At 44.1% G+C, this 14,489-nt stretch overlaps 2 protein-coding genes across 5 annotated transcripts in view; one reads left to right on the forward strand and one right to left on the reverse strand.

Moving 5' to 3' along the window:
* Positions 1 to 14,489, forward strand: part of KANSL1 (KAT8 regulatory NSL complex subunit 1) — a 156,170-nt gene that overhangs the window by 124,289 nt on the left and 17,392 nt on the right. For all 3 annotated transcript variants that reach the window (XM_089674648.1, XM_089674647.1, XM_089674646.1), the window contains 5 exons: positions 2,642 to 2,783; positions 2,969 to 3,088; positions 7,584 to 7,642; positions 9,660 to 9,822; positions 13,381 to 13,540. In XM_089674648.1, coding sequence (XP_089530774.1) covers positions 2,642 to 2,783; positions 2,969 to 3,088; positions 7,584 to 7,642; positions 9,660 to 9,822; positions 13,381 to 13,540 — 644 coding nt within the window. The remainder of the gene's footprint in view (positions 1 to 2,641; positions 2,784 to 2,968; positions 3,089 to 7,583; positions 7,643 to 9,659; positions 9,823 to 13,380; positions 13,541 to 14,489) is intronic.
* LOC149464619 (microtubule-associated protein tau-like) overlaps positions 1 to 14,489 on the reverse strand; it is a 201,848-nt gene that overhangs the window by 58,834 nt on the left and 128,525 nt on the right. The gene's annotated exons all lie outside the window — the stretch shown is intronic.

A 14,489-nucleotide genomic window follows, 5' to 3' on the forward strand; every position in this document is an offset into this window, starting at 1 on the left:
AACGTGCTGCAATATTCTTTTTGGACAGCAGTGGCTTCCTCCGTGGTGTCCTCCCATGTACTCCATTCTTGTTTAATGTTTTCCTTATTGTAGATGTGTCAACAAAAATGTTAGCATGTGCCAGAGATTTCTGTAGGTCTTTAGCTGACACTCTGTGATTCTTCTTTACCTCATGCAGCATTCTGCGCTGTGCTCTTGCAGTCATTTTTACAGGACGACCACGCCTAGGGAGAGTAGCAACAGTGCTAAACTTTCTCCATTTGTAGACAGTCTGTCTTACCGTGGACACATGAACATCAAGGCTTTTGGAGATACTTTTGTAACCCTTTCCAGCTTCATGCAAGTCAACAATTCTTGATCGTAGGTCTTCTGAGAGCTCTTTTCTGCGAGGCATGGTTCACATCAGACAGTGCTTCTTGAAACCAGTAAACCCAAAACAGGTGTGTGTTTTTTAAGGGCAGGACAGCTGTCAGCAACACATCCAATATCATCACACTGATTGGAGTCAAGGTTGGCTCACTCCTGGCTCCAATTAGCTCTGGGAGAAGTCATTGAGCTAGGGCCTCACATACTTTTTCCTCCCTGCACTGTGAATGTTTACATGTTATGTGCAATTAAACCATGGCAACATCTAATGTTTGTGTAGTATTATGTTCAGCAGACTGTGTTCTTCTATTATTGTGACTTAGATGATGTTCAGAGCACATTTTATGCCCAATTCATGCAAAACTCCACATAATCCCAAGGGGTTCACATAATTTTTCTTGCAACTGTAAATAAAAAAAAAAAAAAAAAAATATATATATATATATATATATATATATATATATATATATATATATATATATATATATATATAATTTTTTTTTTTTTTAATTTATCTTGATTAAGCTGATCTTGGTTTTTAAAATCAAATCCATGCGTTATGGGGGGCTGGTTATTGAAAAGTGCACATTGGCATGTGTTGTCATCACCCCACCAGACCACAGTTGTGCCAGAGGGAAACTAAAGCCCAGGTCATAGGGCTGAGTCTCTTGTATACATCTCAAGCTTTGAAGCTGAACTCCATGCAGATGTGAAGGTGCAGATGAATGCAGCTCTGTATTCCTTGTTACACCATTACAGTGATATTAAAGGAAAGTGTTTTATTTGATGCTAAATTGCCTTACAGAATATACTGCTCCTTGAAAATTTTTAGTTTTTGTCTGAATAAGAAGGTCCCCTGAGCACTGGCTGTGATATCTGGATTTAGGGAGGCTCCTGTCTCCTGTCGGGGTCCTATAGAGTCACCTGAAAGGGAAAGGTGCTCCCAGTCGGCTGTGTGCGTCCATACAAATACACAGACCTACAGCAAGCCACTCCTCTGCTTCCTCCAAGATGAATGAGGGACAGCTGCTGTGAGGATTTAAATACAAGCTTTGGAAGTATCTGAGGATTACTTGGCATCAGGCTCTTGCAGTCCCTGTACAGCAGAGCTGAATGTGAGACATGGAAGAGATGACTCTTTGGGGAGGGTCCATGACAGCCTTGGTTAAGAGGAAGTGGGTCGAATGGTGCTTGCTGCATCTTGTGGCTCAAATGGATTACAGGGGACAGCTCTGGATTGAAGATGAGTGTTTTATCAAATGCAGATTTTATTTTAGATTTTATTTAGCTTTTTCTTTTTTTTTTTCTTTTTTTAATTAATAGGACTCGTGCCCTGCTTCAGTGATTCCTTTTGACTATGATTCATTGTGATCAAGTGTTAAAGTAAAATGATCTGTTTGTCATTATTGCCATAGTTTTTAGGGTAAAAAAAGGAAAGGTTGAAATGGAAAACTGAAAGCTATTGTTAGATGGGTTTTAATGACAATACCTGTAGGGTTATTTGATGCTGTAATGTTGTTTTTACAGCCTATTTCATAAAAATTTAATAAAATCGTTTGTAAACTAAAAAAAATATTTTGTAGGGAATTGGTTTCCTCTGTCAGGGGATTTTTCATTTTCCTCAAGCAGCCTCATGATCCAGCCATTCCGGCCAGATTGAACAGCCAGATCCTTGACTTCATTATGGCTTAGTCATGGCCACACCCCCAGTCTGCTGATTGGACGAGAAAGCTGCAGTCGTCCCTTTGCTCACTCTGCTGTCTCCTCCTCTCAGCATTTTTGCTGTCAGTATCTGTACCCTGATTGGCTTATTTTGGCAGCCTTCTATCCTATTGTGCTATGCACAGGGGGTTGCAGAATGCTGTCAATACAAATTCAGCTGCTTGTATTGCAATCAAAATACATGTATTTTTTTTATTAACCTCTTCACGCTGACGTCTCCTGGCCCTTTAAAGGTTTTCAGATGGTGGGGAGGGCTTTTTTAGGGTCATGTGACCACCATGAGGGCGCGCACTCTCAGCACATATGTGTTTTCAAATGGTACGCAATTATGCGGCCTCTCGGCGTCCAGGCCTAGCTGCCGAGAGGCCGCATATTTGCGTACGGTCGGCGTCAAGGGGTTAAATGAACAGCTAACCACTTTCTTGACGCTTTATGTATGTTGGAACTTCTGTTGTCATGTCTGGTTTTTCCCCCATGCATAGGTTTTATTTCTAAGCATGAGCGAGTTAGTTTGAGCTGATAATGAAAGCTTCCCCTGCTTTTGTTCTTGCAGGAAAAGGCGCTGTGAGTGGACCTGGGCGCGGGAGCGGGCAGATGTTGTGAGTCGGTGGAACTGGTTACAGGCTCATGTCTCCGACTTGGAATACCGTATCCGGCAGCACACCGACTTCTACAGACAGCTTCGAGCAGGGAAGGTAAGTGTGGAATTGATCGGGGGGGCGTTTCTCCATTCTGGCTGCCGACAGCCAGCTACAAGGGGAATGCTTGCAGGTCTCGCTTTCCTACGGTTTTCCTGGAATGAACCTTCTATATATCGTTGCATTTTTTTTTTCCCTGTGAGGTTTGTTCACCAATCTGCATGGATTTTGTGTCTTCACAGGGCCAGGTTCTCCTTGGTGATGCCAGTCCTTCAGAAAGCTGTTTGGGGGTCCCATCACATCTTTCTTCAGACAGCAGAACTGCAATCTCTACATCCCCATCAGCCGACCCTGAACGGAAGGTGAGGAACTGGGGAAAAAATGGAAGCTATCGTGTGTTTTTTTGTTATTACATTTTTGTGTTTTGAATGTATCTCCTGTACATGATTTGTGGAGTCTTTCCTGTAGGTGCGTATAGGTTTATGCAAACAAGTGGTCAGCATTCTTGTTAAAGAACTTCTATATAGTCAGCTCAGTTGTCCCCATTGTAAGTCAGTTGATTTTTTGTTCCATATTTTGTGGGCTGAGCCATGCAAATCATTCCTTTTTATGCCACTGGACTAAAAAATGCATCTTGAACTGCTGGCTTATAACACAGATATAACCTCATAAAGCCATTTATTCCAAACAGAGCTATGTTGTTTGGAATAAATGACTGTATGATAATGACTGTAAACCAGCAGCTCTGCGTGTACTGTATTTTTTGCTCCATAAGATGCACCTAGGAAAACAAGAAAAAAATATTCTGAACCAATGGACTGCAGACATAGTGCGGGAGATGACCAGAAACTGCGGACGCAGTGCGGGAGATGACCAGAAACTGCGGACGCAGTGCGGGAGATGACCAGAAACTGCGGACGCAGTGCGGGAGATGACCAGAGACTGCGGACGCAGTGCGGGAGATGACCAGAGACTGCGGACACAGTACAGGAGATGACCAGAGACTGCGGACGCAGTGCGGGAGATGACCAGAGACTGCGGACACAGTACAGGAGATGACCAGAGACTGCGGACACAGTACAGGAGATGACCAGAGACTGCGGACGCAGTGCGGGAGATGACCAGAGACTGCGGACGCAGTGCGGGAGATGACCAGAGACTACGGACGCCGCTGGACCGAGGAACAGGTAGGATCGCTGGAGGTCTGCAGCTTCTGCTGCACAGAAGTCAGTATTCAAACACGCGGCGTCGGGGGGGATATTGGGCCGGCCGCTCCATATTCGCTTCATAAGAAGCACAAACATTTTCCCCCATTTTTTGGGGGCGGGGGGGGGGGGGGGGGTAAAAAATGTGCATCTTATGGAGCGAAAAAATACGGTATATTTGATCAGTGGGGCAAAAAGGAATGATTTGCAAGACTTTGCCCACGATTCGAAAGTGAAGAATACGCCCCTTATTTTCTATTTGTCATGGAGGTGAGACATGAGGATACCTTCTGTTTTGAAATGGCTCTACATTGAGCTTTTAGCTGTATTACCTTTGTCAGTGATTTGTTTTTAAGGCCTCATGCACACTGAGCAGAACAATGCTCCTTTTACAGGTTTTCAGCTTGTAACCGTACCTGTATGTTCGCCTTTGTGTTCATGCATACATAGGTGTTTATAGGCGTTTTAGAAGAAGAGTGCTTACAGTCTAACAAAAAAAAAACAAAAAAAAAAACGCATCACCAGTGTGTTCAAGAAAGGCGCGTTTGAGCAGAAGAAACGCACATAAGCGCACACATTTTAATGCTCCTTGTGCCGTTTTTGAAGAAAAAATATTTTCCATTAAACTTCATCTTTAAACTCTGGCTCTCAGAAAGCTCTTCTTGCAGGCTCCTGAGTGCAGAATCCCATATCTGGTGAGAAGTCACTCCTGCCTTGTGCTTTGGTGGCTGCTTGTAGGATTTTGTATCCTCCGCTTTCTCAGTATCTTTGGAGAAGGTCCAGTCACATCAATCTCAGAGTCTTACTGAAAGTGTATTTTAAGAGTCCATTTCCACTATCGCACAAAGGTGCATATAGTGTTTCTTTTAACCCCCCACAATATCTATCTTTCAGCAATGTGCATTTTGGTGCCTAAATGAATTGCACCACATGACTCCAGTGAGTGTAAATGGGTTCTAAAGGGGTTTGTTTTCCCCCCAACTTCTGGTCAGCTTTTCTTTTTTGAGCCACTACTTAAGAAAAACCAGGTCCGCTTTAAGGGTCCTTTCACCCCTTGTCGTACTTAAGTTTTATTTAGCACCTTGTGGGCTGGTGTTACTTCATGGCTATTATTTTTGAAAGGCCCTGGCAGTAGTAGATCTGTGCCATACTTTTTGCCTTGCCTGAAGATTTGGGTGCCCCCTTCTTTCCTATTACCATCTACATCAGGAGTCGTCAAATCCATCGATCGTGGTCTACCTCTTGACTGCGGGCAGGTGACAAGTAGACCGCGAACAGGTCCCTGCACTGCCAACCCACCACCTTTTAGGTGCCTGTCGTTCACCGTCCATCCTCAAGGCCCATTAGGCTTTGCTAATTTATTTTTTTTTTTACATTTCTTAACCCCGGTGATCTTTCATTTTATTCAGGTAGATCTCCACCTTTCAAAGGTTGCCTTCCCCGATCTACATTCTATAAAATAGGTTCATCAGAGAGCAAGAGGACCTCTTGAAATGACCAGGACGGTTGTTACAACGCCCCTCCTCTTTACCGGACAGTATTTAGACAGCTATAGATGTTTCTAATCTCGACTGTTTCAGCAGGGACTGGCCGAGAATCGAGTCATATATGGGCAGGCTGATTGTACCCAATTCCATTGTTCTATGACTTGGGTAACCTGCCTGTCAGATTTTTCATGTGATTATTGCTAGCGGCTATAGCCACTAGCAGTAATCAGTGTGGGGTTTATTTACTAAAGCTGGAGAGTGCAAAATCAGGCTCGCTTCTGCATAAAAAAAAAAAATCTGCTTCTAACCTCAGCTTGTTCACTTATGCAGGCCATAGACGGGTCGAAAATCAGCCATTTAAAAAAAAAAAAAAAACACGAAAAATCGGTCGTTCAATAGGCTGACATTTCCACCAACGGAAAAAAAATCGGCCATTTTCGTCCCGTCTATGGTCGGCATTTAATTACTTCTGTCTCTGCAGAGAGCTTCCGCTATTATATTTGACATGAAAAAGTATTGCAGTTGCAACAATGTATCCATTTCGGATACAGATGGTTTTATTTGGATACAAATAGATACATTGTTGCAACCGCAATACTTTTAAATGTCGAATATAAGAGTTGACTGGAATTCTTCTTCTTCTTTTTCTTCTTCTTCTTGCAGGCCACGGCTCATGCACAGATTTTTTATCGGTAAAAAGATTGGCCGATTTGCCCATCATTGATGGGCAAATCGGCCGATTTTTTTTTCCAACTTCACCGATTAAAAAAAATGTGCCAAAACCCCAAAAAATGGTCGACAAATTAACCCATTAACGGTGTGAAAATTGGCCGATTTTCGACCCGTCTATGGCCTGCATTAACCTTTGGCAAGAAACCCTGGAAGCTGATTGGTTTCTGTGCAGAAGTCAATCTGATTTTACACCCTCCAGCCTTAGTAAATAAACCCATGTGTCCTCCTGGCAGGGACGGCTCCTCCTTCCTGCCTGGAGAACACAATAGCTCAGCGGGAGGGATTCCCCCATCAAAAATGATGAAGGAATCCAGAAATGTTTTTTTTTTCTCTTTCCTGCAACCCATGCTTGCGGGAAAGGAAAATGTCATAGTGTGTGGACTGCTTTAGAGAGAGCGAGCCTCATATGCAGAAATAAGCAGACATTTGGATAGAGAGCACACTGAGCCATGTTTTATTCATTGTCTGTTTACGTTGTTTGCAAAGCATTTATTTTCAACTGCTGCAGCAGCTCCCAGCCTTGGAAGTACGCCACCCTGTGGCTGAATTTCCATTTCAAGTTAAATGAAGATTTAATACTCACCGTAGTATTTTACTTATTTAGTACTTTTATTTATATAGCGCCCTCAATTTACGCAGCGCTTCACATATATATTGTATGTTCACATCAGTCCCTAACCCTCAAGGGCTGTGTAAACACAAACAGCAGAGTAGATAAAATCTTCTAGGTAACAAATTGCAGGTACCGGCGATTGAGACAAAATGTATTGGCATGCTTAGTAAAGGCAACATTTTTCCTTTTATTTCCTTTGCATCAGTATTTATGGGACACTTGTTATAGAACCATTCACAGTAGTCCCTGCCCACATAGGGATGGGTTGGTTGCTGAATAACTAGTTATTTATTTGTTTATAGCCAAACATCCTGGTCTGCTGTTCAGGGCACTTGTAATAACCTGGCTTCACTTACACTAGGCCCACATTATGTAACGTGAAACACATCATGCTGACTGACAGCAGAGTTTACACATCAAAGCTTTGAATGTTTCCATTCCCTCATGGGAGCCGGTCATTTTTTCCCGAATCAGACCTTCCCAGCAAACATACTGATGTGGTTATATATTGCAGTCATTCTAGCTGATGCTGATCAGTGTAGTTTTCCTTCAAACGCTGGAAAATTGTGTCTTCTTTTTCCCCCCGTATATTACAGGAAGGGTTTATTTTAGTTATTACACTGCATCCCATAATCTGGCATTTTCACACCCCTCCCATCTGGTATCATTACTGCAGTATATTTGTAGAGAGCCACTCCAGACAGCACTACCCCCCTCTGCTGGGGACTACTTGTAACTGCATCCTCATGTGATCACTATGATTCAATCCAGTGTAATAATGCCGTTGTCGCTGATGACTGATCTTCTCTGTACTCTGTAGGCCGAGACTGGAACTACAGAACTGAAAATCCTGCAGAAGCCTATTAATGGAGTTGTTATGTGAGTATGATTGGTGAAAAATGTAATTTATTTTCAGGCTAATAGATTTTTTTTTTCTTTTTACCCCCCCCCCCCCCCCCTAACCATGGATGGTTCAAACGATTTCTAGTATTAAGAGTTGTACAGATGTAGATGCATCTCCTGCTGTATTTTTCAAACGGTGATGCTGGTTGGTGATGTAAAATTCAGATATCAGAAAGGAAACGTGGAAGGTAGCCAATAAATTGAATTTAAAGGGAAACTCTGGTTTTTAAAAAGCATAATTTATGCAAGCTGAACAAAATACATTACCAGGATCCTGGCACATTTTATTGCAGATGGTCACATGCTCATAGAAATTGGGGAGGGGGCCATGTTAAACTTGGTGGCCTTCTGTCTTGGAATGCCATGGTAGGTCTCAGTGATGAGAGAAGTCTTTTACTACCTATCATCTCTTAAGATGTGTCGCACCAAAGATTAACTTCTTCAGGGTCAATTTATTAGTTCAGCAATTTTGAGGTGTTTAAATTGCGTTTTTCATTTCATGATAGTTTCATCATAAAAACATTGAACACATAAAACAAAATTCAGCACAGATGAGGGTGTTTGTTTTTTTTTTTGTTTTTTTATAAAATGGTAAACCATGGTGTGCCTTTTTTGTTTTTCATGAAAGGTTTTTTTTTTGTTTTTTTTCCCCCTCATATTGCTTAACCTCTACATGGAAGGCGTCTACTTCTGCTCTCCTTAGCAGCTTGTTCAATGTATAGAACCTCACAGGTTTTAGCTTGTATGACAACAGCAAGCTTTTGGGAAGCAGCCTTTGGGCAGTTTTGTTGAAGCCTTCAAAGAACTCTTCAGGTCCACATTGAGAGTGCTGGCTGTCACTTTAAACAGGCTGCTAGCAGTGTTTAGCAGGTTTTCAACAAATGTAATGTAGTTCTGAAGACTGCTAGCAGCTTGTTTAAAGTGACAAGGAGCACTCTCATTAAGACCTGTGTTTTAAAGCGGTTGCAAAGGCTTAGTTTTTTTTTTTACCTTCATGCTTTCTATGCATGAAGGTAAAAACCTTCTGTGTGCAGCGGCCTGTTTGCTCCCGCTGCTGTCAGTCACAGCCATTGAGGACAGAGTGGGGGGCAGGGTCGAGATTTGGCTCTCTGCCTTATGGATGCATAGAGCAGCAGCTTAGAGATGAGCACAGAGCGGTGCTCTCAGGGCGACCGGCTTTCCCTGGGGCCACTGCTTGAGGGGGAGGAGCCAGGTGCGCTGGCAGGGAACCGAAAAGAAGAGGATCGGGGCTGCTCTGTGCAGCACCACTGCATGGAGCAGACAAGTATAGACCTGTTTTGTTTTTTTGTTTTAAAAAAAAAATAAAAAAAAAAATGCAGATTTAGTGTCACTTTAACATTTCTAAAACTGGAGCTGGATGGTACTTGACAAAGCTTTGCCTTTAAAAGCTTTGCTGTACACACTACTCTTTTACAAGCTGAAGTCCATATGAACAAAGGCCTAAATGTAGTTGTGCAATGGTTTTTTTAATATTGGTGTAGTTGTTTCATAAATATTTTACTGGTTTCAAATTCCTCAGCACAAAACTGATTTTTATTTCTTTCAAGGGTCATTTGGGTTGAATCAGTGTTTTATCCCTACGTCTGTGGTAACACCAGTGATGATATTTCCGTTTTTGTGTCTGCTTGCTCATACAAGGCCTAGCAATGGTCAACATCTTTCTTTGTCCCCAGTAATTTGATTCTAAGGATTCAAAGAGGATGGTGTGACCCCATGATCTGACATTGCCTTATGGGGCCTGGATGAGCTTCAACCTGTCCATAACCATGCCAAACTGAAATGGCAATTGTGGCTGAAGCTGTCCTTCCTGTAAATTTTCTGGTTTTTTTTTTTCTTTTTCTTCCCTCCCTTCTACAAATCTCAATCATTCCTAATGACTGTCAAAAAGCGAGTCTTTATTTCAGGACCTCCACCTATTTGTCATTTTCAGTCTCTGCCACATTGAAGCTTCATATCTGTTCTCCTTTAACAGGCTCCCCCAGCGTTCATGCCCCGAGATGGAAGAGCAGATATCCAGCAAGTCCACAGCTACCATATCTGACAGCAGCTGTGTGTGTGCAAGAACAAGGCCTGTCCTTCATTGTAAGAGGAGGAGGGTGGTGAGGCCTGACCGGATCCTTCCCCTCCATCGGAAGGTAAGAGGACCAGTATTTTGAGGGTTAAAGGTTTAATGTGGTGGCGTCATTTATTTTGTGTGCTCCAAGGCAGTGTCCTCTTTCGTTTGAGTGAATGTTATCACAATTCAGACATGCCCTCATGTTTACCTGATGTAAGGATCCAAGGTAAACACATTATTTCAGGTACTTATATAGCGCCGTCAATTTACGCAGTGCTTTACATATATATTGTACATTCACATCAGTCCCTAACCCTCAAGGGGTGTACAGTCTAAGGTCCCTAACTTACATCCATACATACACATACTAGGGACAATTTAGACAGGAGCCAATTCACCTACCAGCATGTCTTTGGAGAGTGGGAGGAAACTGGAGTACCCGGAGGAAACCCACGCAGGCACAGGGAGAACATGCAAACTCCAGGCAGGTGGTGCCATGGTTGGGATTTGAACCAGCAACCCTAGTACTGCCAGGCGGAAGTGCTAACCATTTAGCCACTGTGCTGCCCCAATACATTGGCCCAACTACAAAGTATCCGTAGTGTGTTATGGCCTTAGGAACAATACTTTTAGTCTTCGGTACCCAATGTGCTCACCAACCTGAAGCTGTGCCGGCGTGCTGACATCATTTAATTCCTCATTTTCTATTTTGTGTACTGCATTATTGTGATTTTCTTTTTTTTCAGTTATAAATATGTAGTCTTGAAGTCTTAAATTTAGTTGGGCTTTGCCAGTGCAGGGAAAGTAAAACATGTTCATTGAAAAAGAATACCCGGTACGTCTGGGTAGGGAGGAGCATATGACTTGCTCTGTGTCTTCTATATGACCGCATTGGTGTTTGATGATTGGCTACTTGCACCGAAGTGATGTCCGCTGGGGTTGGGTGAGTGTTCTCAGCCCTGTGTAAGCGTTACGTTTTCCCTCCCAGCAGACAAGACCGCAGTGGTGGAGAGGAGGCAAGTGAAGTGTTAGCTGGTGAACCTGGATGAGCAAAGCAGTGTTTTGCTATAAGAATGTCTGGCTACCCTTTTTTTTTTTTTTTGTTTAGTTTCACCTTGACCGAGATTTTCATTGGCCCTTTAAGTGTACATGTTGATCTGCTCCCTGTTCCTTCCTGTGTTCAGGATGATTGATCTGTATAGGACTAACGTCACCTGCTTGCAAGTGAGCGCCTTTTCTTTGTGACCTTTGCAAATTCCAGAGGCGTTTAAATCGAGCATTACATGTCTTTTCAAATTGCACACCCTGTTTTCAAAGACCAAAACTATACTTTTACAGGGCTTATTGCTGGCAAGGTATTTCTTTTATGTCCAGGCCATGCCTTGCTGACTGTGTTTACCGGCTCTATTGTGGAAACAAGCACCCAATCTGTTGAGACTGGGATTGCAGAATATCCCCCTTGTGTAATGTTTTGGTGTGGTATTTGTGAACAACCAATGGGCAGCACAGTGGCTAAATGGTTAGCACTTCCACCTGGCAGTACTAGGGGTCATTGGTTCGAATCCCAGCCACACCACCACCTGCCTGGAGTTTGCATGTTCTCCCTGTACCTGCGTGGGTTTCCTCCGGGTACTCCTGTTTCCTCCCACACGCCAAAGACATGCTGGTAGGTGAATTGGATTCTGTCCAAATTGGCCCTAGTATGTGTATGTATGAATGTAAGTTAGGGACCTTAGATTGTACACCCCTTGAGGGTTAGGGACTGATGTGAATGTACAATATATATGTAAAGTGCTGCGTAAATTGACGGCACTATAGAAGTACCTGTAATAAATAAAACTTTTGACTTTTTGGGCAATACCATATAAACCTATCTAGAAGACTTTGGGGGAGATTTACTGAAACTAGAGCACTCAGAATCTGGTGCAGCTGTGCATAGTAGCCAATCAGCTACTAACTTCAGCTTGTTCAGGTAGGCTTTGCCAATTAAAACCTGAAAGCTGATTGGTTTCTATGCAGAGCTGCACCAGATTTTGCACTCTCCAGTTTTAGTAAATAACCCCCTTTGTGTAGTCAAGGTTATTGTGAATGCGGGGTCCGGGGAGACCGGATATAGTGAATGCGGGGTCCGGGGAGACCGGATATAGTGAGTGCGGGGTCCGGGGAGACCGGATATAGTGAGTGCGGGGTCCGGGGAGACCGGATGTAGTGAGTGCGGGGTCCGGGGAGACTGGATGTAGTGAGTGCGGGGTCCGGGGAGACCGGATGTAGTGAGTGCGGGGTCCGGGGAGACCGGATGTAGTGAGTGCGGGGTCCGGGGAGACCGGATATAGTGAGTGCGGGGTCCGGGGAGACCGGATATAGTGAGTGCGGGGTCCGGGGAGACCGGATGTAGTGAGTGCGGGGTCCGGGGAGACTGGATGTAGTGAGTGCGGGGTCCGGGGAGACCGGATGTAGTGAGTGCGGGGTCCGGGGAGACCGGATGTAGTGAGTGCGGGGTCCGGGGAGACCGGATGTAGTGAGTGCGGGGTCCGGGGAGACCGGATATAGTGAGTGCGGGGTCCGGGGAGACCGGATATAGTGAGTGCGGGGTCCGGGGAGACCGGATATAGTGAGTGCGGGGTCCGGGGAGACCGGATATAGTGAGTGCGGGGTCCGGGCAGACCGGATATAGTGAAAGCAGGGTCCGGGGGAGACCGGATATAGTGAATGCAGGGTCCGGGCAGACCGGATATAGTGAATGCAGGGTCCGGGCAGACCGGATATAGTGAATGCAGGGTCCGGGCAGACCGGATATAGTGAATGCAGGGTCCGGGCAGACCGGATATAGTGAATGCAGGGTCCGGGCAGACCGGATATAGTGAATGCAGGGTCCGGGCAGACCGGATATAGTGAATGCAGGGTCCGGGCAGACCGGATATAGTGAATGCAGGGTCCGGGCAGACCGGATATAGTGAATGCAGGGTCCGGGCAGACCGGATATAGTGAATGCAGGGTCCGGGCAGACCGGATATAGTGAATGCAGGGTCCGGGGGAGACTGGATATAGTGAATGCAGGGTCCGGGCAGACCGGATATAGTGAATGCAGGGTCCGGGGAGACCGGATATAGTGAATGCAGGGTCCGGGGGAGACCGGATATAGTGAATGCAGGCTCCTGGGTTTTGTAACACTTTAATAAATCCTGATTATTCTTTATCCAATCCAGTTTTGTACAACACTGTTAATTTTATTTTCATATGAACAAAGACTTGGAAAGGATTACCTCTGCTTGTCTCCATGACGGTAAAGGTTCTTTTAGCATTTAATAATGTAGCTGAACAAAATAATAGTGAGAATTGCAAGTAAAACAGGAAAAGGTCAATTATTCTGACTCTTGCACCTGCTTTTGGGCTTAGTCATCTGTCCTGAGGACTGTAAATGGAACTGCCACTGGGTTAATGTAAGTTTCCATTTGTATGGAAGACTCATTGAATTTTGATGGAATGGTAAAAAAGAGAATTATTTAGGAGGATCCTTCTTCCCTGAAACTGAAAGGTCCAAATAGGCCACCAGTTTCCTCTGGTTGTATTTTGTCCTATGTTCTTTTCTCTCTCTTTTGGTTCCATATTCACGTGTTCTATGTCTACTCGCACACAGGTCCAGAGCAGTGTCCCGCGGCCCTGTGAGGTCTCCTCATCATGTGTAATGTGTGCCACCTTCCCGGGGCTCCCTACCCAGTTCCCATACAGTGATCCATTGTCTGAACGTTTGACGCTGATGGATCCTGCCATTCACCCGGTTCTCTCCTTCCCAGCTGGTGAGTTACATTGAACTTCTTTTGTTTCCTCTTTATCCAATGTTTATTTTTTGACAAACAATTATGGGAACCTGTTTTTTTTTTTTTCCCCCCCACAAATTGAGCTTTCTTTCGGTGGTATTTGATCACCTGTGCAGTTTTTTTTTTGTTTTTTTTTTTGCACTATATGCAAAAAAAGTTTACAATTTTGAGAAAAAAAAAACAATATTTTGGACTTTGCTATTAAACATGTCCAGTAAAAAAAAAAATTTAAAATCAAATTTAGGCCAAAATGAAATGTATTCTGCGACATGTCTTTGCTAAAAAACAAAAAAAAGTTCCAATACGTGTAAATGAATTGATTTAAATGAAAGTTATAGCGTCTACAAATGGCGGTATATATACTGGGATTTTTTTTTTCCCTACTAGTAATGGTGGCAATCAGCGACTTTTAGCGGGACTACGGTGGGCATTCTGACACTGGGGGGGGACTAACTTGGTGTCATTGACATCCCCAGTGACATCAATACAGTGTTCAGTGCTAAAATAAACCAGCAATGACACTGTACTAATGACACTGGGCAGGAAGGGGTTAATGTGAGGGGCGATCAAAGGGTTAACTGTGTGTAGGGAGTGTTTTACTATGGGGTAGGGGGTGGTGTGCTTCACTGTAAGCACACTGGTCAGGATGGTTGTGCTGTGCACAGCCATCCTGAGCAGTGTGCCCGAGCTGACAGGGAGGAAGACTGTAAACAAAAGTCTTCCTCCCCGTCGGTGATTGTCGGTAATCACTTGGCGCCGACAGGTAATCACCGGCCTGGACCTGGTGATTGACATCCGCGGGTAGAGCGCGGGCGCCCTGTACCCGGAAAAGCAAAATCATGTGTATATATACAAGATTTTGTGCTCCCATGCCCTCGTGTAGCAGTATGTCTGCTATATTGCTGCAGGTAAGCGGTTAAAGGAGAAC

This window comes from Staurois parvus, unplaced genomic scaffold, assembly GCF_062004578.1.
Source record: "Staurois parvus isolate SC_StPar_1 unplaced genomic scaffold, SC_StPar_1.0 ptg000151l, whole genome shotgun sequence".
Lineage (NCBI taxonomy): Eukaryota > Metazoa > Chordata > Amphibia > Anura > Ranidae > Staurois > Staurois parvus.